Source organism: Natator depressus, chromosome 2 (assembly GCF_965152275.1).
Source record: "Natator depressus isolate rNatDep1 chromosome 2, rNatDep2.hap1, whole genome shotgun sequence".
In the NCBI taxonomy this organism is placed as follows: domain Eukaryota; kingdom Metazoa; phylum Chordata; order Testudines; family Cheloniidae; genus Natator; species Natator depressus.
In genome coordinates this window covers 3,748,037-3,775,656 of record NC_134235.1, presented here as the reverse complement: position 1 = coordinate 3,775,656, position 27,620 = coordinate 3,748,037, and the positions used below count along the sequence as shown (strand labels likewise).

Here is a 27,620-nt window from a genome sequence, read left to right as displayed (position 1 = left end):
TGCCTCCATTGAGACACCTTAGGGCTGATGTTTAGAAAGTGCCAAGCTACCAGCCCACTGAGAATCAGGCCCCTTTAAAGTGTCTCAAGTTGGGCATTCAAAATCACTACCCCAGGTCGCGTCCATGAGGGGCTGACAACCTGCGGCTCAGTTCTCCAGAGCAAGGCACCTATAAACCCAGTCCGGGCACCCGAAGCCTTTGATCTGTGACCTTCCTTGGGTTAAAATGGTTCCATATCATTCTGGTTTGGTTGCTGTTTACTTGAACTAGTTACGTTAAATCCACCAAAGCAGTGTGGGCCATGCGTGCTGTAGCAGAGAGATGAGTCTTTCTCTGCGTGTGCCCCAGCAGCAGTTGAGAGGTTTCCTTCCAGTCTGGGGAACAGTGCCAAGTGATCTCAATGGAGAGTGTTAGACAGGAGCTTGCTTCCCTCAAGGATCTGGCAGAGGCTGACTTTAATGTCTCAACTGCTGAGCTAGGCCCATCACTCTTGCTGGGGGAGTGTGGTAAGGTTGGCTGCCGTCTGGGAACACCTTTGTTTCTGTGCAAATGGAATATGTGTTAAATAATTGTGACGGAGAGCCAGGTGCTTAGAACACTGCACAGAAATTCAGAGCTCTTCTGCTAACTCACCGGGGTTCCCAGACCAAATGGCTCCTATCGCCTCCAACTCAGGTGACTAAAAGGGTTAAGAGTTTCTAAGGTAGAAGGAACTAGGTGGAAACACAGGAGGTCCTGCAGGGAAAAACTTTGGGAACAACTTAACTCGGGAAGCTTGGGCTGAGGTTTATATTTGGAAGGATCTACATTTGGATGTTCTCCAGTGTGTATGTCTGTGTTGGGAGCAGGGTGGGGATGCCACCTGCTTATACTAGTGTATGTGCCCCTGAGAGGTGGAAGTGGATATCTTTTGGAAACCTAACACACAGTATAAAAATTCTCAGGCAAATGTTCTTTATTCTTTGCATGAAAACACCCCACTCCCCCTGTCCCTCCCTTTCTGACGATGGCTTGTGTGTTCTCTGCCTCGCACAGGACATCCTCCCTGCGATGGAACACTGGCACCAAGGAGCGCATGCTGATCAAGGTGACGGACCGCGAGCCGAGCTTCCTCATGCACCAGGGCAATGGCTACACCACTGACAACCAGCAGGGGACCCGCTCACGGAGGCCGTCGGGGGGCCAGCAGTCCCCCAACCTGCAGACATTTGCCCCTGACACTGACAACTCCGTCTTCTTCCCTGAGAGGAAGCAGTCTCCCTTCTTGAAAAGGGCTGACCACGTGGGCAGCTGCTCCCCGCTGCTCGGTCGGGGGGATTCATTCTGCTCCCCACTCCAGTCCCAGCACCGGAAGCACTCGAGTGAATCCCAGCCATCTTCTCCTCGCTACGCCTATGAGCCCCCCTTGTACGAGGAGCCCCCCATGGAATACCAGGCCCCCATCTATGACGAACCCCCCGTGGACATGCAGTATGAAGCCAGCGGGAACTACAAGGCGGGCTCCCCGCAGAAATCGCCCATCCGCAAACCCCACCCATTCTTGCAGTCGCCCAAGCAGGGCCCCAACTCCCCCTACCAGCAGCTGGTGCTGACCAAACAGAAATGCCCTGAGAGGTTCATGAGCCTGGAGTACAGCCCTGCAGGCAAGGAGTATGTAAGACAGCTGGTTTACGTGGAGCAGTCCGGTTCCAGCCCCAAGCTGAAAACGGGCCTGCGACACAAATACTCCCCCAACCCCATAGGTGGCTCATACTCGCTGCAGCACAGCCCCTGCCTGGTGAGGGACCAGCGCCTGGAGATCAAGTCTGGGGACTACAGCAGCATGGAAGGGGCTGACTTCCGACACAGCCAGCCCATGAGCCAGGCCTCCCAGGGGGAAGACTCCATGTCATGGTCCAGCCAGCAGGACACCATGTCTTCTACAGGGTACTCGCCTAGCACCAGGAAAAGGAAAAGCAGGAAGCCCTCCCTGTCCCATGACCCCAACACCTCCTCGACGGATGGCTCGGGGGATCGGGAGGCGCTCAACGAGCAGCTGATGGCAGAGGAGAGGCCCATGCCCGGCGCTTACAGGCCCCAGATGAACCGCACAGAGAGCAAATCCATTGAGGCCGAGGCGGCGCGGGGCTTCCCAGAGCCCTTCCTGGCCCAGGCCCGGCTGGCATGGGAGGCGCAGCAGGCTCACTACCACATGAAGCAGCGGAGCAGCTGGGATTCCCAGAAGGACGGCTCAGGCTATGAGAGTGATGGCGCCTTGCCTTTACCTATGCCTGGCCCCGTGGTGCGGGCCTTCAGCGAGGATGAGGCCCTGGCACAGCAGGAGAGCAAGCACTGGAAGAGGAATACCTTTGAGAAGCTGGGGTTCCCTCAGATCCTGCTGGAGAAGAGTGTGTCTGTGCAGACCAACCTGGCTTCTCCAGAGCCCTACCTGCATCCATCTCAGGTAATACGCACAGCAGGGCAGGGTTTGGCTATCTGATCTAAGGTGCCCATCACTGTGGGGTCTGGGCATCACACTGCTTCCTGGCGTACCACACACTCTATAAGGTGTAAGTGTTACCTGACACTCATTTACTCACCGTGTAGCACTTCCCGTGGTGTTATAGCCACATGGTATCCATCAGGGTTTGCACCTGATTCAGATCTAACACAGCCTTTGCTAGGCCTGTCAGTGCAAACGAGCGGTGGCAGAGCACAGTGCTGCATGGATACCCTGTGAAAGACACGTGACTCTGGCAAAAGTCAGCCCAGAGAGATTTCAGTCCTGACCTGGGGTCAAGCCTCGTGGATCCTTAGGAGTCAATGCAGGGATGTTCCTCAGAGTATCCTTTCCCAGGGTTTGATCACAGTTCATGTAACAGCCAGAGCCCACTCGGGACTCCAGCAGGGCACCCCCACATAACCACATGCAAAAGTAGCTGCTGCCATGCGAATGACTAGCCTAGACACTGGCTCTGCAAGATGCTCAGCTCTGCTTTATATACTGCTAATAAAGGCCTCTGGTTTTGTGAGCCATTTCTCCTTCCCTGTAAAATACTCAGCCCTGCTGTCACTCTGCAGCAGGATTAACTGAAGGGAGTGAGCGGCTGTCAGGCTCCAGCTGCTCCACTCAGCTCACATTGACTTTCTTTAAGTATAACCCTGTGCCTGAGATGTATGGGCATGCCCTGGCGCTCCTGCCATGCAGGGGGCCGGTGTGCCAATGAAAAGGGCCCTGTGAACTTCGCAGTCATTGATTCTCCCCGCCTGTGTCCGGTATGATGAGGATTATTTTTGTATTGAGTGTAAAGGGAAGCCAGCAGTACAATTTGCTGTCAGATCACGACAAGGAAGGCAGGAATGGGGAATGCACTTGGCTCTTCAGCCAGAAGCTGCATGCATGGTGAAGACTGTTTACATGGGAATAACGAGTGCTGTCTGCCTCTTAGGGGCTGCTAGCAAGGAGACTGCAGCATGGGCCTTAACAGCTTCCTTGGGATTTCCAAAGACTTCTCCCTACTGTTCTCTAAGGATGGAGGGAAGCCACTCTGCACAGAGATCTCCATCGCTAGGAAGGCAAAGCCTAAGGCTTTTAATTGACCAAGGGGCTGATTCTGCTCCCACTGAAACCAGTGGAAAAGTCGCCATTGACCTCACTGGGTGCAGGATCTAGCACTAAATGACTACTCCTGAGACTGTCTGGATCACAGTCATAGCGAGACTACCCCATTTCACTGTGCTAGTGAGCCAGACACAAGGATCTTCATGGCAGACTTTCTATAAAGAGTAAAAGGAAACCATAAAGCATTTAGGAAAGGAAATCCTGATTCAGAACACATCCAGCACTGTTCCCTGTAACACACTTGAGAACCTAGTATGACAGGTGCTAAGGAAGTGCAAAGTAGCATTATCCTTAGAAATAGTGAAGATCTATATCTGCCTCCTCCCCCACCTGGGTGCACCCCCCAATCTGTTACTGTGAGGGCTGGGTTGGATCCTTGGCTGTTCCTGAATGTTCAGGGAGCTGCTGTGGTCAGAGCGCTACTTCCAGCTGCACGTGGCGAGAAGGTTGCACCTGTCTTTTCACATGTAGGACCTGGCTACAGTGATCCGTGCCATTGGCACCTCCAGATTAGACTCTGACTGTGACCTCAGCGGCATTTGCACCTGCAGACCTTTTGGAAATTTATATTATTAAATGGAGCCTCAAATTGACAACACATCCCAGTGGGGCTGAATGGTCTTTGCTGGCCAGTGGGTACTGGTGCCCAGGGAGAATCAAAGGGATTGGTCTTTGACATACTGTATGCAGTTCTAAACAGGCTGGGCCTGGCTACCTGAGACATCTCTCTACCCAGCAGGTATCATGGCAGCTTTGACCTCTCAGGTTGCTAATAGCCCCCTAGTTTGAAAAAGGAGGGACTGGTGGCAGGGCACATTCCTCAACTCACTGTCCCGCCTGGCCCAGCAAAGCCCTTGTAGGATTTGCCACACTTGATCAGACCTGAGGTCCATGTAGTCCAGTGTCCTGTCTGTGACAGTGGTCAGGACTAAGTGCTTCAGAGGACAGTACAAGAAACCCTGCAGTAGGTAGATGTGGGGTAGCCTGCCCACCCATGTTAGGTCTTTCTTTTAATCCCTAATAGTCAGAGATTGGCTTAAATTCCAAAGCAGGAAGTTTAATATGCCTTCCAAAAACTGTGTTGGTATTAGCTATAACTCTGGATAATCTAGCTATGCATATATATATCCAATCCCTTTTTGAATCTTGCTAAGTTTTTGGGCACAATGACATCATGTGGCATTGAGTTCCACAGTTTAATTATGCATATGGAAAAATGTTTCCTTTTTGTTGGTTTTGAATGTGCCACCTTCTGAATTTCACTGAATGTCCCCTTGTTATTGAGTTAAGAGATATGGAGATGTGGTGGTGCGTTTTTTGAACAGACTCCAAGGTTCATGTGTGCGGGAGTGGAGCTTGGGGAGTTTACCCTGGCTGACTTGGATTTTGTGGGTGGGGGTCAGTCTGAACGGGCTGCTAGAGTGGGTTGTTAGAGTGGTTATTGTGTCCTGTGAAAATCTATCCAAGGAAATAGAGCTTTGAGAGAATGAGTAGCACCTGAGAACTCTGGGTTCAGTTCCCAGCTCAGCCACAGACTCCCTGTGTGACCTTGGGCAAGTCACTTATCCTCCTTGGCCTTCCGTTCCCATCTGTAAGACTGGCACAATACTTCCCACTCTGCCTGTGTAAACTGTAAGCTCTTTGGGACAAGGGCGTTCTCTCACTGTGTGTCTGTGCAATGCCCAGCCCATAGCAGGCCCAGACCTAGGCTGGGGTCTCTAGATGTGGCTCTTATACAAACACTCATGGCAGAATAATGGGGATGCATTTAAAAGAATCCCTCCAGAATTATCTGGTCCTTGGGGGAAAAATTTGAAAATCAACCCAAGTTCTCATCTTGTAGGGAAAAAGCTGCTGGAAAATGTGGACTTAATTGTAGCCAGTGTGTATTTTCTGGCTGTTTTTAGAACTGTTAAAAGATTTCTGCCTGAGCATTTTCCATAGTTCTGAAAACCCTTTCTTTTGCTGATGCTGATCTTTGGAGCTGGAAGCAGGACTGCTGTGTGTTGCCTTTGTGCCTGCACACTGGTTTGTTGTAGGGTTGCTGAGAGTGCTGGGCTGCTGCAACTGATTTGTCTGTAAAGAAAGAAGAACATTAAAGCTTTTTCTTCTGAGAGAAGAAAAACTCTGTTTGAATAAATGCATAGGGCTTGCAAAGAGACTGAAGAGAAATGATGAGTCATGTCTTTGAGCGCACCACCACCCCGACAGCATCTCTTTGCAGGTCACTTCTACAAGGAAGAAAAATTGTGGTCGTCTGCTCTTTTTATTGCTTCTTGATCCATGATGAAGGGCCTAAAAGGTGTGTTCAAGAGCTGCTATTTTCTGCTTGTTTGTTTGGACTAGAAATGGGGCGCCAGCTTCCTAAAAGAGCTCAGCACTCATGGGGTGCCATAGGGGCCCCTAAATACTGTACTTAGCTAGGTTTTCAAAAGAGTTCTGCTTTCATTTAGATCCTTGAATGAGATGGGTAGGATTTCAGCCAACTCCAGTGTTCTCAGAGGGAGCAGGTAGGTGCTGAACACTTCTGAAAATCTGGCCCTTAAGTCTTCTCTACCTTGTCTTTCCTGGAGGATTCCATAGATGGCTAGAGAACCAATAGGGTTATCTCAATGCCCCCGAAGTAAAACGTGAGCCATTGGGGCTTTTAGGGAACTAAGGCCCAGTTAGGAGCTCAAATATCTTTGAGGCTTTGGGCCTAAGTCTTCAGATAGGATCCTTTGTGGGACAGGCACCAAGTATAGTCAGGCTCTTTCAAATATTCTTAGGGTTTTGTCTGAGTTAAACTCCATATTAAAATTAAATATTTTTGTTTAAAGATTCAACACCCTGCTCCTTCAATTAAGAGCTGAGAAAGCTCCCACTCTAGCTCTCTAGTCCTCCAAGGAGACCTCCTGTAAAATCAGAAGGACTAGATTTAATATTCCCAGCATATATATTAGTAAGATAAAAACACTACTCAAAAGGGACTTTGTTTTGTTTTTCCAAACTCTCTTTCAGTCCTCCTTAAGCATCGTGAAGATGCAGAAAAGGGCACACACTCATCTCTTCCTTTGCAGGCCACCTTCCAGCCCAAGAAACCATAGGTGTCAGTAGGTCTAGTGCCCAAGGTGACACCATGGCTAGTCAAAGAGAAAAAATCGTCCTGGCTACAGTAGAGTTACAGTTGTCAGCATAAGGATATCTTCAGATAATTGTTCCAAAATAAAATACAGTATTTCCATGAAGGCTACAGAACGGGGGGTGAAATATTTTTCTGATAGCATGTCTAGCACCAATGAACAGAAAATTGTACTGGTCCTCATAGTAGCTATACTGGTCCTGTCAGTGTTTCTAGCTCTTCCAAGATGTGAGATAAAGGACTTTAAAGGAGAGTCATATCTGTGATTCCCATCTTGCTCTATTTTCCAAAGGGTGTATCCTTCAGATACCTGGATTGTGTCTCCAAGTGTGTGAAATACTTGTTTGTGTCTTAGTGGTTTGAGATATTGACCTTTAAAAACTGTCACTGGTTCTTCAATTTGGCAATCATTATACGCTTTCATGGGGACCATATAACTAGATAGTGTGGCTGCTGGTCCGGGACTGAGGGGTAAGACCAGGGCCAATATAATTTTCATTCCCTTGAGCTACTGTGTTTCTGCAGTAAAACTAGATAACTCTCTAATCTATCGATCCAAGTGCCTCTACTTCCAGCCAGCTGAACCAATAATAAATACAGAGCAACGAAAGTGAATCTTCGCCAGAGTTATGTAAGAAACATACAGCCATGTTTTTGCAGGTGGCTGCCTAAGTCTCACTTTCAAACTGCACACACCACAGGTGAGTGAGCCAGCCCAGTGTCACGGCCACAGATCTACCTAGGCCCGTGCAGTCACCCCACTGTCCACATGCAGATGCCTGTTAACGTGTTAGAGGCAGGCATCAACCTTATAAGGTGGAAAAAGAAAGTGCGTACTGATTGGTTAGTAACTTATGTGGGACCTCTTAAGTGTCTGGATCTTACAGCAGTTCTCAGATTTCTGTTAACAAAGAGAGATTTAGATCATAGCATGTCTTCGTCCACAGGTACCCAACTGCCAAGATAACCTGCCTTTCCTCAGCCTGCAACCTGCATGTCTATCATTCAAATCATCTGGATCTCCACAGTTGATTGCACAGATTTCCAGGCCCCTGGAGACATCCAGTTAAGTGGTCACATGGAATGAGTGCCTTGGGAGGGGCCATCAGCAATGAGAAAAGGACAGGTTAATATGTACTATATGGAAGGTGATGGATGGTCCTTTCTGGGTCTCACCTGCCCTGTGATGTGCTGAATTTCCCTTTTCGGGTGCTGTTGGTGTTCTCCATAAGTTGGAAGAAGCTTTTGCAGCTTAAAGTGTCTGGATGAACTGTCTCCTCTCTTTATAACTGGACCAATCACAGTGGGCTTGCAAGAAGGGCAAGCTGCCCCTTCTGCCTCCCTATTTCTTTGCCTCCCCTACTCACCAAATGCCAGGATCATGCATGAAATATGCTATCATCTGATGTGTCCTTAACTAGACATTATCCTTGCATCATCCATGCGTGGCTCTCACTTTCATTTCTGATAGTGCAGGCTCTGCTACTAATTCAACAAATCCCTTGCTGCCTTGCAAAGGCAGAAGACAAGAGGATAGGTAGCTATCCCCTAAGATGCAGTTCTCCAGCTGTAGCCCTACATTCTGCTAGGAAATAGGGGAGGAAGGACGAGCTGAGATGAATAGTCTAGGTCAGTACTGTTCCGATTACAGGGCTCGATGCACCTCTGATCCCTCTCTCTGAGCCACCCTGGGTGTCACACCTCATGCCTTCACCTCTCCTGGGGTGCAGCTCTCCCATAGCAGACCAGGTGTGTGACTACAGTACCCTGAGTACTGACCATGTTTACCCAGCAGGTACCACTGGGTGCAGCACCTGCAGTCCTTCCCTTCAGGAGTGTGTGACCAGTGGTGAATATAGTGACTCCACTGCCTCCTGGCACCAAAGAATTGGTTAATCTTAACAGTGAGAACACATGATTTAGGAAAATATTTAGGAATCTCCCCACTGTATTTTCCACTGAATGCATCCGATGAAGTGAGCTGTAGCTCACGAAAGCTTATGCTCAAATAAATTTGTTAGTCTCTAAGGTGCCACAAGTACTCCTTTTCTATTTAGGAAAAAAGGATTTGAAAACAACAAACAGTCTATATACATGTATCTTACCCTAGCCTACCCTTCCTGCCTAAACAGTTCCTCAGCAGCAACCTCCCTGGGGAGGGATTAGTCATTTTTATCCAGGTAGGACTTTTATCTGTTCCAGGGCTGTTTACCCTACTTGTCAAAAAAAAACAAAACAAAAAACAGTTCTGTAACTTGGCAGGAGTCTGGTGGTATAATAGCATTGTCTCTTAACAACCCTTGAGGGTTTACTGTGAAGGGTGGCTTATCTTGAGCCGTTCTTTCTGCTTGTTTTCCTTACAGCTTGCTATTAAACTAAACCACCACATTTGTACAGTAAACATCCAAATGACCTCACCTACATCATTCATCAGTTCTTACAGAGCAGTTGTAAGTGTGTACTTACTGTACAAGTGTGGCGTACCTTGGAGAGCCAGAGAGCTGCTGTCAGTGAGTCTAGTCACAGAAAGCCACAAAAGTCATGGCCTGACACTGGTATGCCTTGGCCATGATATTACAGCAGCACAATTCATTATCATCACATACTATTGTTGCAATGAAAACACTGCAAGGGCTGGATTTGTCTGTGGTTATTTTGTGGCCCATGGTGTTCTAGAATCTTCTTCCCGTTTCCCTCCCATCCCAACCCCTGCCAGGCTGCTAGGAGGGGTAGAGGAGGGGCCTGGTGGCTCTAAACCATTTCTCCAGTGTTCCCGTGCTACTTTACCTGTGTCTGGAAACACCTGTGTGATCAGCACTCTGCTTATTGTACCGGGGCCAGGCAGAATACAAAGAATTCTGCTCAGACTTGTGGACTTCTTGAGGACCATATGTGTTTCTTTGAGCTCCATTGTCAAGACCCTAAAAGGAAAACCCAAGCAGCCCCCAGTTCTCCTCTGTTGGCTGAGGTGGAGAGAGGCCTCCAGTCCAAAAAGTTTATGCTTGCACTATTTTCAGAACTGGCGTATCTGGAACTTCCTATGCTTAACCGGCAAGGCAGCCTCGACCCGTGTTCGCTGTAAGCTCTGCAGCGTGGATAAAGCTAACCTAGAATGCAGAGGTCCAAGCAATGAGATGTTTTCCGTGCTTGTGGAGAGATGAAAGTTGCTAAGTGATAAGGACATTGGTGGCGTATTGAGCAACTTGCTGTCCACTTGATTTAGTTAAGCAATAAGGATAAACTCGCTGCTTGTTTAAAAACCCCATTCTTTTTGTACAGTATATATTAGGGGGGACAGAAATATCAATACATAAAAGAAGAGGAGATTGATTAGTTCTGTGGGGGAATTGAGCCTGCTGGTGTGGAGCATATGTAATCACATCTTCATCATCACATTCAGAAACTCGTGCAAAGATGGGGGCAGGAGGCACATTGGTCCCAGCAGGCATGGAGAGAGGAGGAGAGGGGTATACGCTACCAAAACTGCCTCAAAATCCTCCAGCTCCAGCATCGCTGACAACCTGTCCCTCAGCTCCATATGGTGCCTTTGCCAATGTGGTAATTAGATTGCACGGTGCCCTTGTTATTCCGCACATAAATAGCTGCCTCCTTACAGTGCTTAGCTTCCCCTTGACAATGCTACCGTAGCGGGGCATCTGGTGTGCGATAGCTGGTGAAATGGCAGAGAGCGTTTCCTTGTGGGTTTGACAGCTCAGGGCTGTTATAGGTCTGTAATAATCTCACTAATCTAACTGTAGCTCTGCCTCTCCCATCCCAGGCCCCGGAGCCCTTAACCCACACAGTTTTATTTCAAGAAGCTGGAATTGCCAAGAATCCTCCATCAGTCTGTATTGGGGGAGTAACCTAGAGGCAGCCAATAGCCACTGAGCTTCAGGGAATGTTAGGAGCCAGGCTTCAGTCATGAATTAGCCCTGGCAGGTTTTCAAGCAGCCGTCCCTCTGACACAAATATATATATGCACATAAAAGTGATGCATTGATAGCAGATCTGTGCTTATGAGTACTGAAAGATTATGAGCCAGAAAATGGTAAATTTACTAGGAGTTAGACAGTAACCCCCCAGGGGAGGCTTCCACCACCATTGGTCAGATCTAAAAGGCTAAATTCTCTTCTCAGCCAGAGCCAAAGTTAGCCAGATTTGGGGGTGTGGGGTGTGAGAGAAGGACTAGTGGATAAAGGGGAACCAGTTGACAGAGTTTATGAGAGAGACAAGGTGGGTGAGGTAATATCATTTATTGGACTGACTTCTGTTGGTGAGAGAGACAAGTTTTCAAGCCTGACTTCTTCAGGTTGATCACAGCTAAATACAAGGTGGGACAGATTATTTAGCATAAGTAGTTCATACATATTTCAAGGAACCATTCAAGATGAAGTGTCCTGTTAACACGCCTCTAGTCATAAGGGAAAAGGAAACAAAAGCTGAGGGCAGGGTTTAGGTGGGTTATAGATTGTTGTAAATAAGCTATAAATCCAGTGTCTCTATTCAGTCCATGATTTTTAGTATCTAGCAAAGTTATTAATGTAAACTTCCAGGCTTGTCTTTTGAAGGTGTTGTGCAGATTTCCCTTTAGGGTGAGGACTCAGAGGTCAGATATAAAACAATCACACTGTATCTGACCTCAGCCTTGAAGGCCATCTGCACACCATCAAAAGACCAGCCTTACCCATCCTCCTTAAATCCTAGCCATTCTCCCTGTGTACATTTGAGATTGTTGGATACAAGACATGTAGAACTGCCTGGGTGACAGGATGGACCCTGCCCTGGAAAGGGTGACTGCTAGAAAAGGGCTATATCCATCTCAGAATTGAGAGTCCTGAAAGCTCACATTGCTGCTGTAGGGCATCATCTGTTTGTTTGTTTATATTGCAGTAGCCCCTGGGGGCCAGGGACCCGTTATGCCAGACACGATACAAAATACATCCCAAGCCCCAAAGAGCTTTCAGTCAAAGCACAAGACTGTAGACAACAGGTGGATAAAACAAAGAGGGAGGAAACACAAGGAAACAATGAGCTGATACTTGTCATCATAAAAACCAGTGATCACAACAAATCACGGAGGCTGTGTTCCGCAGGATCAGCCCACATACAGCCTCAGTCCTTTTCTGGTGCTATCCTTCATTGCCCTATAATCTTTGGCTTTGTGCCATGTTTTCCAAATGCAATACTCACATGTGTGGTCATTTTACAACTTGAGGATCCTCCTGATGTACTGGAGCATGTATTTATAGTGTGTGTAGCTTGTTATGAACTCGTCCGGTGTCTGTGTACTCCCCTAGCTGGAATGGAAGTCTGATGTACAGCTGTAAGCTACAAGGGTGTTTATTAGCCTCCAGGGGTTTATCCATGTTTGGAAATGATTTAGTCTCATGGTTACTGTTCCTGGCTGCTTGTAATTTCCTCCAGGAGATCTTAATTTTTTTATTCTCTCTTGATCAGTTGGTGGGACTGGAGGAAGTTTAAATATTGGTTAAAAGTGTAAACACTTTGGAAAGGAATAAAAACCTCAAACCAATATTAAATGTATATTTGAACTGAGAAGAAAACATGGTTATCACTCTGCCAGTTATAAGACAAAACACATATACTGTAGAAGTAGTCTGGAGCAAAGCAATGAAAAGCTATAAGCATCAGGAATTTGGGATGATATATGTTGGAAAGAGGAGACCTACAAATACAGTATAATATATGAAATATGTTGTAGATTCCATTAGGTGCTCTTTCTTCTCTCCATCCCATTCCACAAGGAAAAGAGGAACTCTAAAAAGCAGCCAATTTAAAAATATAAAAGGAAATACTTTTTATGCACCACATATAGTTAACTGTGGGACTCACTGCTGCAGGATAATATTGAGGCAAATCACTTAGTGAATTTCACAGTTCTTCTTTGAATGTTCTTTGCATATTCCCACTAATGGGATACTCCAGTTGGTTCAGCCTGGTTCAGCTAGCAGTAGTCAGAGCGTTCACGTGCCTTCCTCGCCTCTCCCTTCAGTGAACATTGAACATTCCAGGGCAAGGTTATAAAAGGGGGCGTGGCAACTGCAACCAGCTGAACGGATGAGGAACTGTTCTGCGATGCTCCCTGATCTGTAGCTTATTAGTTGATTAATCGTTTTATAGTTCGATTGTTAGCTTATTAGATAGTTAATAGTTTAGTATTCGGTTCAGTTAGCTGTAAATCATTGGTTCGCAAATAGCGGAACTGAAGAATAAAAAAATCCCGGTTTTAAAAGGTGTTTGTCAAGTATGGTAGTGTTTCCAGCATCCAGCACACATGCCAGAAGTGTATGGTCTCTGTGATACAGCAGGTCAGACTAGATCAGTGGTTCTCAAACTTGTGTACTGGTGACCCCTTTCACATAGCAAGCCACTGAGTGTGACCCCCCCCCTTATAAATTAAAAACACTTTTTAATATATTTAACACTATTATAAAAGCTGGTGGCAAAGCGGGGTTTGGGGTGGAGGCTGACAGCTCGCGACCCCCCCATGTAATAACCTCATGACCCCCTTAGGGGTCCTGACCCCCAGTTTGAGAACCCCTGGACTAGATGATTGCAATGACCTCTTATTTAAACAAACAAGGCGGGGCTCGTTCTCCGCGATTGTGCGTAGAGGCAAGGCATCTTTGAGATTGGTGTACAGAACAAATGGTCACCCAATAGCAATTCATGTACCGGGGCAACAAAACACACTTGCAGATTACCTGAGCAGGTTAACCTCTCAGATGCACAAATGGCCTTTTGAAAGACCGAGTAATAACACATCTCTTCAGGTTGTGGGGAATCCTGGAATAGATCTTTTTGCATCCAGCAGGAACAGGAAGGGTCAGAAACTTCGCTCAAGAGTGAGAAAAGACAGGGACTCAATATCAGATGAGTTTCTAATACACTGGGGTCAAGGCCTAATTTTTGCATTTTTCCCATTTCCGCTCATTCAGATAGTGATAAAATTATCCTGGCTTTGTCTTGTTTTATTTTAATGGTACCAACATGGGCTAGACAACAATAGTACCCGGATTTACTTCACCTGTTCAGAGGGTTAATCAAATCTCTACAGTAGTACTGGGCTTGTTCACGCAACAACCAGGACGTTCTTTCACCCAGATCTTTAGTCTCTCTGTTTAATGGCATGGGGAATAAGACTCTGGGATTGTTAGAAAAGTCTTGTTTGTTAGAGGTACAAAATGTACTGATAAATTCAAGGGAAGAGTCCACATAAAAATATTATAGTCATAAATGGAAAAAAAATATTGTGGGTTACCATTTATAAGATAGATCCATATATAGGCTACAGCACCCATTAATTATATAGTAGAATATTTATTGTATCTTCAGAGAACAAGTCTTTCACTATCTTCAGTGAAGATTCACCTCTCTACCATATCAGAATACTATGTACCTGTGGAGAGTAAATCAGTTTTTACTTATGATGTGGTTAAAAGTTTCTTAAAAGGCCTTAATAATCTATATCCTTACCTGTCACTGGAGTTCTTCAAGACGGACTCTCTGCCCGCCATGCCCCTCGACCGCGGAGTCCTACTGACCAAAGGCCTTAGGCTCCCAGGCGAAGGAAGGAAGTTGACTGCAGTTCCACATCCGTTATATACTCTTCCCTTGGACGCTTTGACATTCTCTGCCGGGAGGGGTGAGGGAGGCATGTGAGTGAGTACAGCATCTGCTCGCTGGAGTTGTACCTCTTCGGGCTGCACCCCAGGAGTGTGAATGTGCAGAGCTCATCTCAAAGATCCTCCGTTACAGGTGAGGAACCTTCCTTGATATGGTTTGAGAATGGTGTCTTTACTGGTAGGAACTCCATCATCCCTCATGTTTCAGGGAATACGCTGGGATCTGGAAGAATTCCTTTCTCCCCAGCCCTGGTACAGTATTGTACAATTAGGGGGATTATGGGGTGGGGGCAGCAGGATGTTTACACTTTCCTTCGTACGAGGATTCAGCATTGGCCTCTCAGGCAACATATCAGACTGGATGGACCTTTGCTCTGTTCCTGTGACAATTGTTATGCTCTTGCTGATGACAGCTGAGTCTGCACCCACCTTCGTCTTGTGGTGACAGTGTCATTTTACTAGGTTAGCTTATGCTCTAATTTTCTCCCTCGTGCAATCGCAGGATGTAAATCAGGCCAGGATCTGGCTTCCATTAAGCCAATGACAGCATGCTGCTGTTCTTTCCGGCGGCAGTAACATCATCTGTTATCCATCACTCTTAGTGCACTAGTTGGGGAATACTTAAATATTTTTGGATACACTCCCATCTCCCTCTTCAGAGATAGTGAACAAAGAACACCCTTGTATTAGATGCCTCACCTGAAGCACACAGAGGCCAGCAGCCTTCCAGCATGCAGGAAGCACAGCCAGGTAGTATAAACGTAACCCTTCTGCCAGGCTGAGTTGATAGCAGCAAGGGCCGGGTTCATTACATAGGGGTTCCCTCTCAACAACGCAATGCAAAACCGGCTCGAGCCCCCACCCAGTGACCTGGGAAAATCTTACACACACCCCTGGGCGCCTCAAAGAGGCAATACTTCCCCTCTCGCAAGAACAGAGTCTCGGTGTAGCAGAAAATCTTTAACATGAGGTAAACGACATCAGCATTAAATTGGGAAAACACCACAACTAGGGTTCATAAACCAAACCATGAGCAAAGACCCACCCCAGCTAATTGGGCCATGTCCTTTCCCTTTGGTTCTTGAGTCTAGCAACCCAAAAATCACCCAAAGTCCCAGAAGTCCAACAATCCAAAAGTCTCTTGAGTCCAGCAACCCAAAAATCTCTGTCTCTGGTCAGTGCAGCCCCAGAGTGCAAAAGTTTATCTGCACAGTTTTACCTCCCAGCCTGGGTGGAAATGGGGGGGTGTTAAGGGGCACCTTACATGGTCCGAGGCTGACTGCCCCACCTCTCCATGGGGTTCTGCTGCAGCCTTCACTGCAAGCCACACCACCAGCCGTCCCGTGAGCCGCTCCAGTTGCCCCGCGAACTGCTCCACTCCACCAGCCATCCGGGAGCCGCTCCAGTTGCCCTGCGAACTTCTCCGCTCTGCCAGCCACTCCACCAGCCATCCCGCAAGCTGCCCAGCTGTCCCACAAACTGCTCTGCTCCGCCAGCTGCTCAGCAGTATATCTTCAGGCCCCCCCACTAGCTAACACAGCACTCAGTGATTTCAGCTCTTAAGTGATTTCAGCTTGTAGTAGGGGAACCTCAGTGTGGTGCACCATTGGCCCAAAGTGAATTCAGCTCAGCAGCCTGTGACTAGACGCCTAATGGAATCAAAGTTAGCTGTGATGTTCCACAGTGGAGAGAGAGGAGATGCAGTTGGTGTTTCAGGCCCTGAAAAGGGGCCCACACCACCAGGTACAAATACCTGTCCCCAGCCTCTCTCAATTCACTGGGTTTTGGAATCCATGTCCCTTGTCTAGCAAGTGCTACTTAGTTGATGGCGAGTCCCTCTGTCATAAAACAGTTCCACTGTCCTTGATTCACATAATCAGGGTAACAACACTTTATTCTTCCTGCCCCAATAACAAAGAAACTGGGGATCCCACATCAGCCAAAGTGACCATTCTCAGCTCTGCATTCCTGACTCTGCTTACATAAAGAATGGCTGCTTACCTAACAGTAACCATGGCTGTTTAAGTGTTTGTCCATATGGATCCTGTTTCTGGTGCACATATGTGTAGTTCACCCACGTGGAACACACACAGACCAGAAGTGGGATTCACATGGCATTATTCTGGTTGCAAACTCCTTGCCGAGAGGCTCCTGTTTCAGAACATCCCTAGGGCATGGGTGTGTTTAACACTAACAGACCCATGCTCTGAGAATTGGGGTATTCCCACGTGTAGCTAGAAGCAGAGCACTTGGCTGCTATGCTGAGCTGGTTGCCCTCCATCCTTCCTTTTGCTTTCTCACCTCTCTTGGTTCCTCCCTTTTGACTCCAAGACACTTATAATGTGGGGGAACAGCTTAGCGAGGTTCAGGACTTACATGCAGAATTTTCAGGAGAAATGTCCAGCTTGTGCAATAGGCCAGGCACTATAAAAACATAAGAACGGCCATACTGGGTCAGACCAAAGGTCCATCTAGCCCAGTATCCTATCTTCTCACAGTGGCCAACGCCAGGTGCCCCAGAGGGAATGAACAGAACAGGTAATCATCAAGTGATCCATCCCCTGTCGCCCATTCCCAGCTTCTGGCAAACAGAGGCTAGGGACACTATCCCTGCCCATCCTGGTTAATAGCCATTGATGGACCTATGCGCCATGAATTTATCTAGTTCTTTCTGAACCCTGTTATAGTCTTGGCCTTCACAACATCCTCTGGCAAGGAGTTCCATAGGTTGACTGTGCGTTGTGTGAAAAAATACTGCCTTTTGTTTGTTTTAAACCTGCTGCCTATTAATTTCATTTGGTGGCCCCTAGTTCTTTTGTTATGAGAAGGACTAAATAACACTTCCTTATTTTCTCTCTCCACACCAGTCATGATTTTATAGACCTCTATCATATCCCCCCTTAGTAGTCTCTTTTCCAAGCTGAGAAGTCCCAGTCTTATTAATCCCTCCTCATACGGCAGCAGTTCCGTACCCCTAATCATTTTTGTTGCCCTTTTCTGAACCTTTTCCATTTCCTATATATTTCTTTTGAGATGGGGCGACCACATTTGCACGCAGTATTCAAGATGTGGGTGTACCATGGATTTATATAGAGGAAATAAGATATTTTCTATTTTATTATCTATCCCTTTCTTAAGGATTCCCAACATTCTGTTCACTTTTTTGACTGCTGCTGCACAGTGAGTGGATGTTTTCAGAGAACTATCCACAGTGACTCCAAGATCTCTTTCTTGAATGGTAACAGCTAATGTAGACCCCATCATTTCATATGTATAGTTGGGATTATATTTTCCAATGTGCATTACTCTGCATTTTTCAACACTGAATTTCATCGGCCATTTTGTTGCCCAGTCACCCAAATCTGAGAGATCCTTTTTTAGCTCTTTGCAGTCTGCCTGGGACTTAACTATCTTGAGTAATTTTATATCATCTGCAAATTTTGCCACCTCACCGTTTACCCCTTTTTCCAGATCATTTATTAATATGTTGACTAGGACTGCAGTACAGACCTCTGGGGGACACCACTATTTACCTCTCTCCATTCTGAAAATTGACCATTTATTCCTACCTTTGTTTCCTATCTTTTAACCAGTTACCAATCCATGAGAGAAACTTCTCTCTTATCCCATGACTAATTTATTTTTCTTAAGAGCCTTTCGTGAGGGACCTTGTCAAAGGCTTTCTGGAAATCTAAATACACTATATCTCCTGGATTCCCCTTGTCCACATGCTTGTTGACCCCCTCAAAGAATTCTAGTAGATTGGTGAGGCATGATTTCCCTTTACAAAAAACGAATTGACTATTCCCCAACAAATTATGTTATCTATGTGTCTGACAATTTTGTTCTTTACTATGGTTTTAGGCTTACCAGCCTATAATTGCTGGAGTCACCCCTCGAGCCCTTTTTAAACATTGGCATCACATCAGCTATCCTTCAGTCGTTTGTACAGAAGCAGATTTAAATGATAGGTTACGGACTACAGTTAGTAGTTCTGCAATTTCACATTTGCGTTTCTTCAGAATTCTTGGGTGAATGCCATCTGGTCCTGGTGACTTAAACTGTTTAGTTTATCAGTTTGTTCCAAAACCTCCTCTAATGACACCTCAGTCTGGGACAGTTCCTCAGATTTGTCACCTAAAAACAATGGCTCAGGTTTGGGAATCTCCCTCACATCCTCCACCGTGAAGACCGATGCAAAGAATTCATTTAGTTTCTCCGCAACGGCCTTATTGTCCTTGAGTGCTCCTTTAGTATCTCGATCGTCCAGTGGCTGCACTGGTTGTTGAGCAGGCTTCCTGCTTCTGATGTACTTTTTGCTGTTACTTTTTGAGTCTTTGGCTAGCTGTGCTTCAAATTCTTTTTTGGCCTTCCTGATTGTATTTTTACACTTCATTTGCCAGAGTTTATGCTCCTTTCTATTTTCGTCACTCGGATTTAACTTCCACTTTTTAAAGGATGCCTTTTTGCCTCTCACTGCTTCTTTTCCTTCGTTGCTTAGCCACGGTGGCTCTTTTTTGGTTCTCTTATTATGTTTTTTTAATTTGGGGTATACAGTTAAGTTGAGCCTCTATTATGGTGTGTTTACTTTGGGTGCTGTACCTTTTAATGTCTGTTTAACTAACCTCCTCATTTTTGTGTAGTCTCCCTTTTTGAAATTAAATGCGACAGTGTTGGGCTGCTGTGGTGTTTTCCACGCCACAGGGATGTTAAATGTAATTGTATTATGGTCACTATTACCAAGAGGTCCAGCTAGATTCACCTCTTGGACCTGATCCTGTGCTGCACTTAGGACTAAATCAAGAATTGCCTCTCCTCTTGTGGGTTCCAGGACTAGCTGCTCCAAGAAGCAGTCATTTAAGGTGTCAAGAAACTTCATCTCTGAATCCCATCCTGAGGTGACATGTACCCAGTCAATATGGGGATAGTTGAAATCCCCCATTATTATTGAGTTTTTTGTTTTTATAGCCTCTCTAATCTCCCTGAACATTTTACAGTCACTATCACCATCCTGGTCAGGTGGTCAGTAATATATACCTACTGCTATATTCTTATTATTTCGAGCATGGAATTACTATCCGTAGAGATTCTGTGCTACAGTTTGGTTCATTTAAGATTTTTAGTTGATGTGACTCTACGCTGTCTTTCACATATAGTGCCACTCCCGCACCAGCACAACCTGTTCTGTCCTTCCGATGTATTTTGTACCCTGGTATTACTGTGTCACATTGATTATCCTCATTCCACCAAGTTTCTGTGATGCCTGTTATATCAATATCCTCACTTAATACGAGATACTCGAGTTCACCCATCTTATTATTTAGACTTCTAGCACTGGTATATAAGCACTTTAAAAACTTGTCACTTTTTAGCTGTCTCCCATTACATGATGTAATTGAATGGGACTTTTTTCATTTGACTGTTTCTCAACAGATCTGCATGCCCCCACCCCTATATGTCCCCCACCCCACCCCATCCCCTGACCCTCTTTGGATCCAAACGACCCTTAATGCAGCTGAATTGCTGTGGTTCTCCTGTGCGAGTGCCAGGCCAGGTGCTGGGATTCATACCCTCCTGCATGCTGCAGAGCTCAGCTCCTTGGCACCTCTCTGTGCAGCACAGTGGAGGGGATTTTAAGACATGATGGGGGCAGGCTGGAAAAGTAATCATGGGGTCAGCCACTGCATGGATTCCCTGGCCCAAACCCTTGTGAAGAGGGCAAACAGGGGCTCCAGCTGCTGCTATAGCCTATCCCCCAGGGGCTGAGAAGAGGCTGCTCAGCTGCTGTGCACCAAACCTCCAGGCTGGCAGGAAATAGTCCTTCCCCCCACTCCCTCTTCTATCCCCTGTACAAAGCCTGTGTGCTTGCACTTTCTGTGAGGGTTGCAGAAATTGTCCATAACAAAGGGTTACCCAATCAGACAGCTCTGAGCAGGGGGTTGGACTAGATGACCTCCTGAGGTCCCTTCCAACCCTGATATTCTATGATTCTATGACACTTCTGTTCATTGGGTGCAAGTGGGACCAGTGTAGCACCAGGATCAAATGTGATCCATCAAGTTCTACAGTAAATCAACTTGGTTTCATCCTTCATCTGAAATACAGATGTGCAGCCTCTGGGGACTGCAGATCCCAGCATGCAATGCAGCCTTTTGCTCAGAGTAAGCTTGCATTCTGATGAAGAAGCGGCATTGCATGCTGGGACCTGCAGCCTCTGTGGGCAACACCTCAGTCTGTTTGGTTGTCTGCAAACTCAGGCTGCTGGCTGTGGTATCGTTGCTCTTGGTTGGGCAAATCAGATTCAGTGGCATGATTATAACCTTTCATTTTCATATGATATGCATGAGACTTAGCAGGTGAAATTTCAGCTCAGACAATTTTTGAAGAGCAACTGACCAGACTTGTTGAGAATGGGAAGTGTCTTTGGAAGCCCTGACTGTGCTGCTTGTTGCTAGAGAAAGTGATGATACAGGAGTATCACCCACAGCAGAAATGCAGCTGTGCCAGGGAGTGGGTGTCCCTGAGTCTGCTGGCAGTTGGCTTGGTGATGGCCCCTAGTTTTCATACCATGTTACCTAAATACCTTGGGACAATAATGATCATGGGATGAAATTAAAAGAAGGAGCACTTAATACTAATATTCTTCCCATCTCTAGTGCCACTCATCAAAGCACTTTAGAGGCGTCGAAGAGGCCTCCGTTGGTTGAGTACTATGTCCAGTTTTGGGCACGATGGCGAGAGTCCACAGGCGAGCAACAAAACTGATAAAAAGTTTAGAAACTGTGAGCTGTGAGGAAAGGTTGAAGGAATTGGGTGTGCTTAGTCGAGAGCATAGGAGATGGAGGAGGGACCTGATAAGTCTGTTACAAAGTGGACGGTGATCAATTTTCTTCATGTTCATTGAGGGTAGGACACGAAGGAATCATCTTAGTTTGCAGCAAGGGAGATTTAGATTAGATATTAGGAAAATCTTTTCAACACTAAGGAAAGTTAAGCACTGGAACAGGTTATCTTGTTCGGTTGTGAAATTCCCATCACTGGAGGTTTTTAAGAACAGGTTAAGAAGTTAAGAACATCTAGCGGGAGGGTGCGGGGGCGGGGAGGTGAGATGGACTTGGCCTTGCCCCAGCATGAGGGGATGAACTAGCTGGTCTCTTGAGTTCCCTTCCAGCCCTACATTGCTATGATGAAGTCTTGCAACAGCCAGAGCAACAGGGGAATGTCTATGTGATTGGGGACTCTTTACTGAGAAGAATAGATAGGCCTGTAACCAGAGCTGATCCAGAGAATAGGAGGGTGTGCTGTCTTCCAGGTGCTAAGATACGGGATGTAGAGCTGAGGTTGAAAAGGATTCTAAAGGGAGCAGGAAAGAATCCCCTAATTATCCTTCATGTGGGAACAAATTATACGGCTAGATTCTCGCTGGAAAGTATTAAGGGAGACTATGCTAGGCTGGGGAAGACGCTTAAGGAAATTGAGGCTCAGGTGATCTTTAGTGGGATTCTGCCTGTTCCTAGAGAAGGGCAACAAAGGTGTGACAAGATTATGACTATCAACAGATGGCTCAGGCAGTGGTGCTATAAGGAGGGCTTTGGGATGTATGGCCACTGGGAGGCGTTCATGGATAGAGGACAGTTCTCTCGGGATGGACTTCATCTGAGTAGGGAAAGAAATAGACTTCTAGGATGGAGGCTGGCACAACTGATTAAGAGAGCTTTAAACTAGGAATTAGGGGGAGATGGTTGGGAGATGTCCAGGTAATCTCCACACCAGAATTTAGCATTGAGAGGAAAGAAAATGAAGTAAGAGTGGATACAGCCGTGGGTAGGAGGAAGGGCAGTGTGGATACCAGTCTATTAGGTTATACTGGCTGTAGAATGACCGTGCCTAATAGGGTAGAGAATGTGAGTGAGGCCAAACAGCAAAAATTAAGATGTTTGTACACTAATGCGAGGAGCCTAGGTAACAAAATGGAGGAACTAGAGCTACTGGTGCAGGAAGTGAAACCAGATATTCTAGGGATAACAGAAACATGGTGGAATAGTAGTCATGACTGGACTACAGGTATTGAAGGGTATGTGCTGTTTAGGAAAGACCGAAATAAAGGTAAAGGTGGTGGAGTAGCACTGTATATCAATGATGAGATAGAATGTAAAGAAATAAGAAGCGATGAAATGGATATGACTGAGTCCATCTGGGAAAAATTAAATTGGGGAAGAAAACTATTAGAGCCTCCCCTGGGATAGTGCTTGGGGTGTGCTATAGACTGCCGGGATCTAATCTGGATATGGATAGAGCCCTTTTTAATGTTTTTAATAAAGTAAATACTAATGGAAACTATGTGATCATGGGAGACTTTAACTTCCCAGATATAGACTGGAGGACGAGTGCTAGTAATAATAATCGGGCTCAGATTTTCCTAGATGCGATAGCTGATGGATTCCTTCAGCAAGTAGTTGCTGAACCGACTAGAGGGGATGCCATTTTAGATTTGGTTTTGGTGAGTAGTGAGGACCTCATAGAAGAAATGGTTGTAGGGGATAATCTTGGCTCAAGTGATCATGAGCTAATTCAGTTCAAACTGAACAGAAGGATTAATAAAAATAAATCTGCAGCTACGGTTTTTGATTTCAAAAGGGCTGACTTTCAAAAATTAAGGAAATTAGTTAGGGAAGTGGATTGGACTGAAGAATTTATAGATGTAGAGGAGGCCTGGGATTATTTTAAATCAAAGCTGCAGAAGCTATCGGAAGCCTGCATCCCAAGAAAGGGGAAAAAATTCATAGGCAGGAGTTGTAGACCAAGCTGGATGAGCAAGCATCTCAGAGAGGTGATTAAGAAAAAGCAGAAAGCATATAGGGAGTGGAAGAAGGGAGGGATCAGCAAGGAAAGCTACCTTATTGAGGTCAGAACATGTAGGGATAAAGTGAGACAGGCTAAAAATCAAGTAGAGTTGGACCTTGCAAAGGGAATTAAAACCAATAGTAAAAGGTTCTATAGTCATATAAATAAGAAGAAAACAAAGAAAGAAGAAGTGGGACCGCTAAACACTGAGGATGGAGTGGAGGTCAAGGATAATCTAGGCATGGCCCAATATCTAAACAAATACTTTGCCTCAGTCTTTAATAAGACTAAAGAGGATCTTAGGGATAATGGTAGCATGAGAAATGGGAATGAGGATATGGAGGTAGACATTACCATATTTGAGGTAGAAGCGAAACTCAGACAGCTTAATGGGACTGAATCGGGGGGCCCAGATAATCTTCATCCAAGAATATTAAAGGAATTGGCACAAGAAATTGCAAGCCCATTAGCAAGAATTTTTAATGAATCTGTAAACTCAGGGGTTGTACCATATGATTGGAGAATTGCTAACATAGTTCCTATTTTTAAGAAAGGGAAAAAAAGTGATCCGGGTAATTATAGGCCTGTTAGTTTGACATCTGTAGTATGCAAGGTCTTGGAAAAAATTTTGAAGGAGAAGGTAGTTAAGGACATTGTGGTCAATGGTAAATGGGACAAAATACAACATGGTTTTACAAAAGGTAGATCGTACCAAACCAACCTGATCTCCTTCTTTGAGAAAGTAACAGATTTTTTATACAAAGGAAACACAGTGGATCTAATTTACCTAGATTTTAGTAAGGCATTTGATACCATGCCACATGGGGTATTATTAGTTAAATTGGATAAGATGGGGATCAATAGGAAAATTGAAAGGTGGATAAGGAATTGGTTAAAGGGGAGACTACAACGGGTCCTACTGAAAGGTGAACTGTCAGGCTGGAGGGAGGTTACCAGTGGAGTTCCTCAAGGATCAGTTTTGGGACCAATCTTATTTAATCTTTTTATTACTGACCTTGGCACAAAAAGTGGGAGTGTGCTAATAAAGTTTGCGGATGATACAAAGCTGGGAGGTATTGCCAATTTAGAGAAGGACAGGGATACCCTACAGGAGGATCTGGATGACCTTGTAAACGGGAGTAATAGTAATAGGATGAAATTTAATAGTGAGAAGTGTAAGGTCATGCATTTAGGGATTAATAACAAGAATTTTAGTTATAAGCTAGGGACGCATCAATTAGAAGTAATGGAGGAGGAAAAGGACCTTGGAGTATTGGTTGATCATAGGATGACTATGAGCCGCCAATGTGATATGGCTGTGAAAAAACCTAATGCGGTCTTGGGATGCATCAGGAGAGGTGTTTCAAGTAGGGATAAGGAGGTTTTAGTACCGTTATACAAGGCACTGGTGAGACCTCACCTGGAATACTGTGTGCAGTTCTGGTCTCCCATGTTTAAGAAGGATGAATTCAAACTGGAACAGGTACAGAGAAGGGCTACTAGGATGATCCGAGGAATGGAAAACTTGTCTTATGAAAGGAGACTCAGGGAGCTTGGCTTGTTTAGCCTAACTAAAAGAAGGTTGAGGGGAGATATGATTGCTCTCTATAAATATATCAGAGGGATAAATACCGGCGAGGGAGAGGAATTATTTAAGCTCAGTACCAATGTGGACACAAGAACAAATGGATATAAACTGGCCACTAGGAAATTTAGACTAGAAATTAGATGAAGGTTTTTAACCATCAGAGGAGTGAAGTTTTGGAATAGCCTTCCAAGGGAAGCAGTGGGGACAAAAGATCTATCTGGCTTTAAGATTAAACTCGATAAGTTTATGGAGGAGATGGTATGATGGGATAACATGGTTTTGGTAATTAAATATTCATGGTAAATAGGCCCAATGGCCTGTGATGGGCTATCAGATGGGGTGATATCCGAGTTACCCAGGAAAGAATTTTCTGTAGTATCTGGCTGATGAATCTTGCCCATATGCTCAGGGTTTAGCTGATTGCCATATTTGGGGTTGGGAAGGAATTTTCCTCCAGGGCAGATTGGAAGAGGCCCTGGAGGTTTTTCATCTTCCTCTGTAGCATGGGGCACGGGTCACTTGCTGGAGGATTCTCTGCTCCTTGAAGTCTTTAAACTACGATTTGAGGACTTCAATAGCACAGATATAGGTGTGAGGTTTTTTTGTAGGAGTGGTGGGTGAAATTCTGTGGCCTGCGTTGTGCAGGAGGTCAGACTAGATGATCATAATGGTCCCTTCTGACCTAAATATCTATGAATCTATTAATGTTTGCCCTGTTTAACAGATGGGGAGACAAAAGCCTAGAGGCAAAGTCATTCTCATAAAGTCAAAAGGTGAGTCTGTGTCAGAGTGAGGAAGAGAACTGCTGATCTCCTGATGCCTAGGCCCACAGATTATCCTCCTGCCCTGAGAGTGAGCAGTAAGAAGGACTTGCTGATGATGGGAGTGCACGGAGACAGTCTCCCAAGGGAAGTGGGGGAAACCTTGTCACATGGGGCAGTTGAATCTCGTGTGGACAAACCACTAGTAATGAGCAGTGGGGCAGTCCTGCACAGACAGGGAGATGGGGCCCAGCACGTTTCCACTCTCTAAAATCTCTGGTTCACGTTATCCCTTGGACCTGTTGACCCTCCCTACAAGTACCAAATGTTTTGGGGATAGTTCACTCCTGGGAGTAAAAGAAATGTCGTTTTATTTAAACAACGGATCAGACAGCAATTCAAACCCTCCGTACGTGCTCAATGCAGCAGGAGGGATCAAAGCCCTTACACGTAGCTCTCTGGGTGGTTTTCTCACTACTTCCCCTGCACCCACCTGCTCTCATTTTCTTCCTGCTGCTGTTGGTTTCCCCGTTGCCTCTGCCCCTTTCCATCTCACTTTGGCTCGTCTTTGCCCTGTTCTCCTCATGCAGAGCACAGAAGAGCGAGGCCTCAGCAGCGATGAGATATTGCACTGGGCGGAGGCCCCAGTAATAGCAAAGCGGTATAGCCGTTCTTGATGTCATACCTGAGTGGGCCCCAGTGGAAAACACAGCTGTGAAGTGACAAAGGAAGGACAGTGGATTCTTCCAAATCAGAAGCAACAAATAGTCCGAGGCCTCTGTATCAATCCCAGGGCATATTTCCAAACTGGCAAAGATTCTGACAAAAAGAAATAAGCTTCGCTGCACAGTGCCTTAAAGCGTTTCAGTGTTTGCAGAGTCCATGTACTTAAAGGTCATTCAGCTGGGAATCTGGCTTTTGAAATACAGGGCCAGCTTCATCCCTGGGGTAACTTTGGTTAGGGGGAGGAGAGACTCAGCAGCTACTGTCTGTAACTGTTAGGACGGCCCTGTCTGCCCCAGGAGATGAGGGTCATTCATGGATGCTCTTTGCGCAGCTTTGCAGAGGTCCATCCTGCCCACGGAAAGGCTCCCAGGCTTTGTGAGTCTATTCATGTGGCTCTCAGTCACACGAGGCTTGTAGGCATGTCGCCCACCTCAGCAGCAGTAAAACAGGGCTCCTGTAGAAGCACGTTGGAGTTTCCTGTCTCGTTCGGAGACCTTCCTGCCGCTTGTGCAGCGAGGCTTTGCCACCAAATGGCCTGCGCAGAGAAGTCACATTGTGGATGAGAAAGCAGCAGTAGCCTAGGACTTATGGACAGCTCTGAACTGGAGCTTCAATTTGACAGCTAGATTTGCAGGTCTGGGATCGTTTCTTTTCTGTGTCGTACAGCCCTCAGCACGATGGGGCTCTGAACCCAGGGAGGGTTATGGATGCTACTAGAATATACGTATTTAATAATAGTCGACTGAAGAGTTTAAAAAGCAAAACTTGTGCCTATGTCTTCATCTGTAAATCTTATTTAGCTAGCACTGAATGCTGCCCGCTGAGGGGCAGATCCTCGGCTGATATAAATTGTCGGTGCTTTGCTGAAGTCCAATGGACAGTTTGCACCAGCCGAGGAGCTGCCTTGAGTGGTGGCTTAGCGATAAGAGAGAGGAAAGGTAAGAACATAAGAATGCCCATACTGGGTCGTTAGACCAGTGGTCCATCTAGCCCAATACCTTGTCTTCCAACAGTGGCTGGTGCCAGATGTTTAAAAGGGAATGGACAGAACAGGGCAATTATTGGGTGATCCATCCCCTGGCGTCCAGTCCCAGCTTCTGGCAGTCAAAGGCTTAAGGACACCCACAACATGAGATTGTGTTCCTGACCATCTTGGCTAATAGACATTGATGCCCTTATCCTCCATGAGAATATGCCACTTTCACCTGAGACAAGGAGCATAGCAATTGTAAATGTCATCAAGCTTGATTTGCAAAGGTTGGAAATGGGAGATGGGTAGTAAGGTAACCGTATTACCTTTTAATATGTGTATTACGGTGGTGCCTCGAGGTC

At 46.0% G+C, this 27,620-nt stretch overlaps 1 protein-coding gene across 5 annotated transcripts in view; it reads left to right on the top strand.

Moving 5' to 3' along the window:
- The window catches only part of ARHGAP39 (Rho GTPase activating protein 39), a 412,713-nt gene that overhangs the window by 235,585 nt on the left and 149,508 nt on the right, over positions 1-27,620 (top strand). For all 5 annotated transcript variants that reach the window (XM_074943732.1, XM_074943729.1, XM_074943731.1 and 2 more), the window contains one exon: positions 1,037-2,444. In XM_074943732.1, coding sequence (XP_074799833.1) covers positions 1,037-2,444 — 1,408 coding nt within the window. The remainder of the gene's footprint in view (positions 1-1,036; positions 2,445-27,620) is intronic.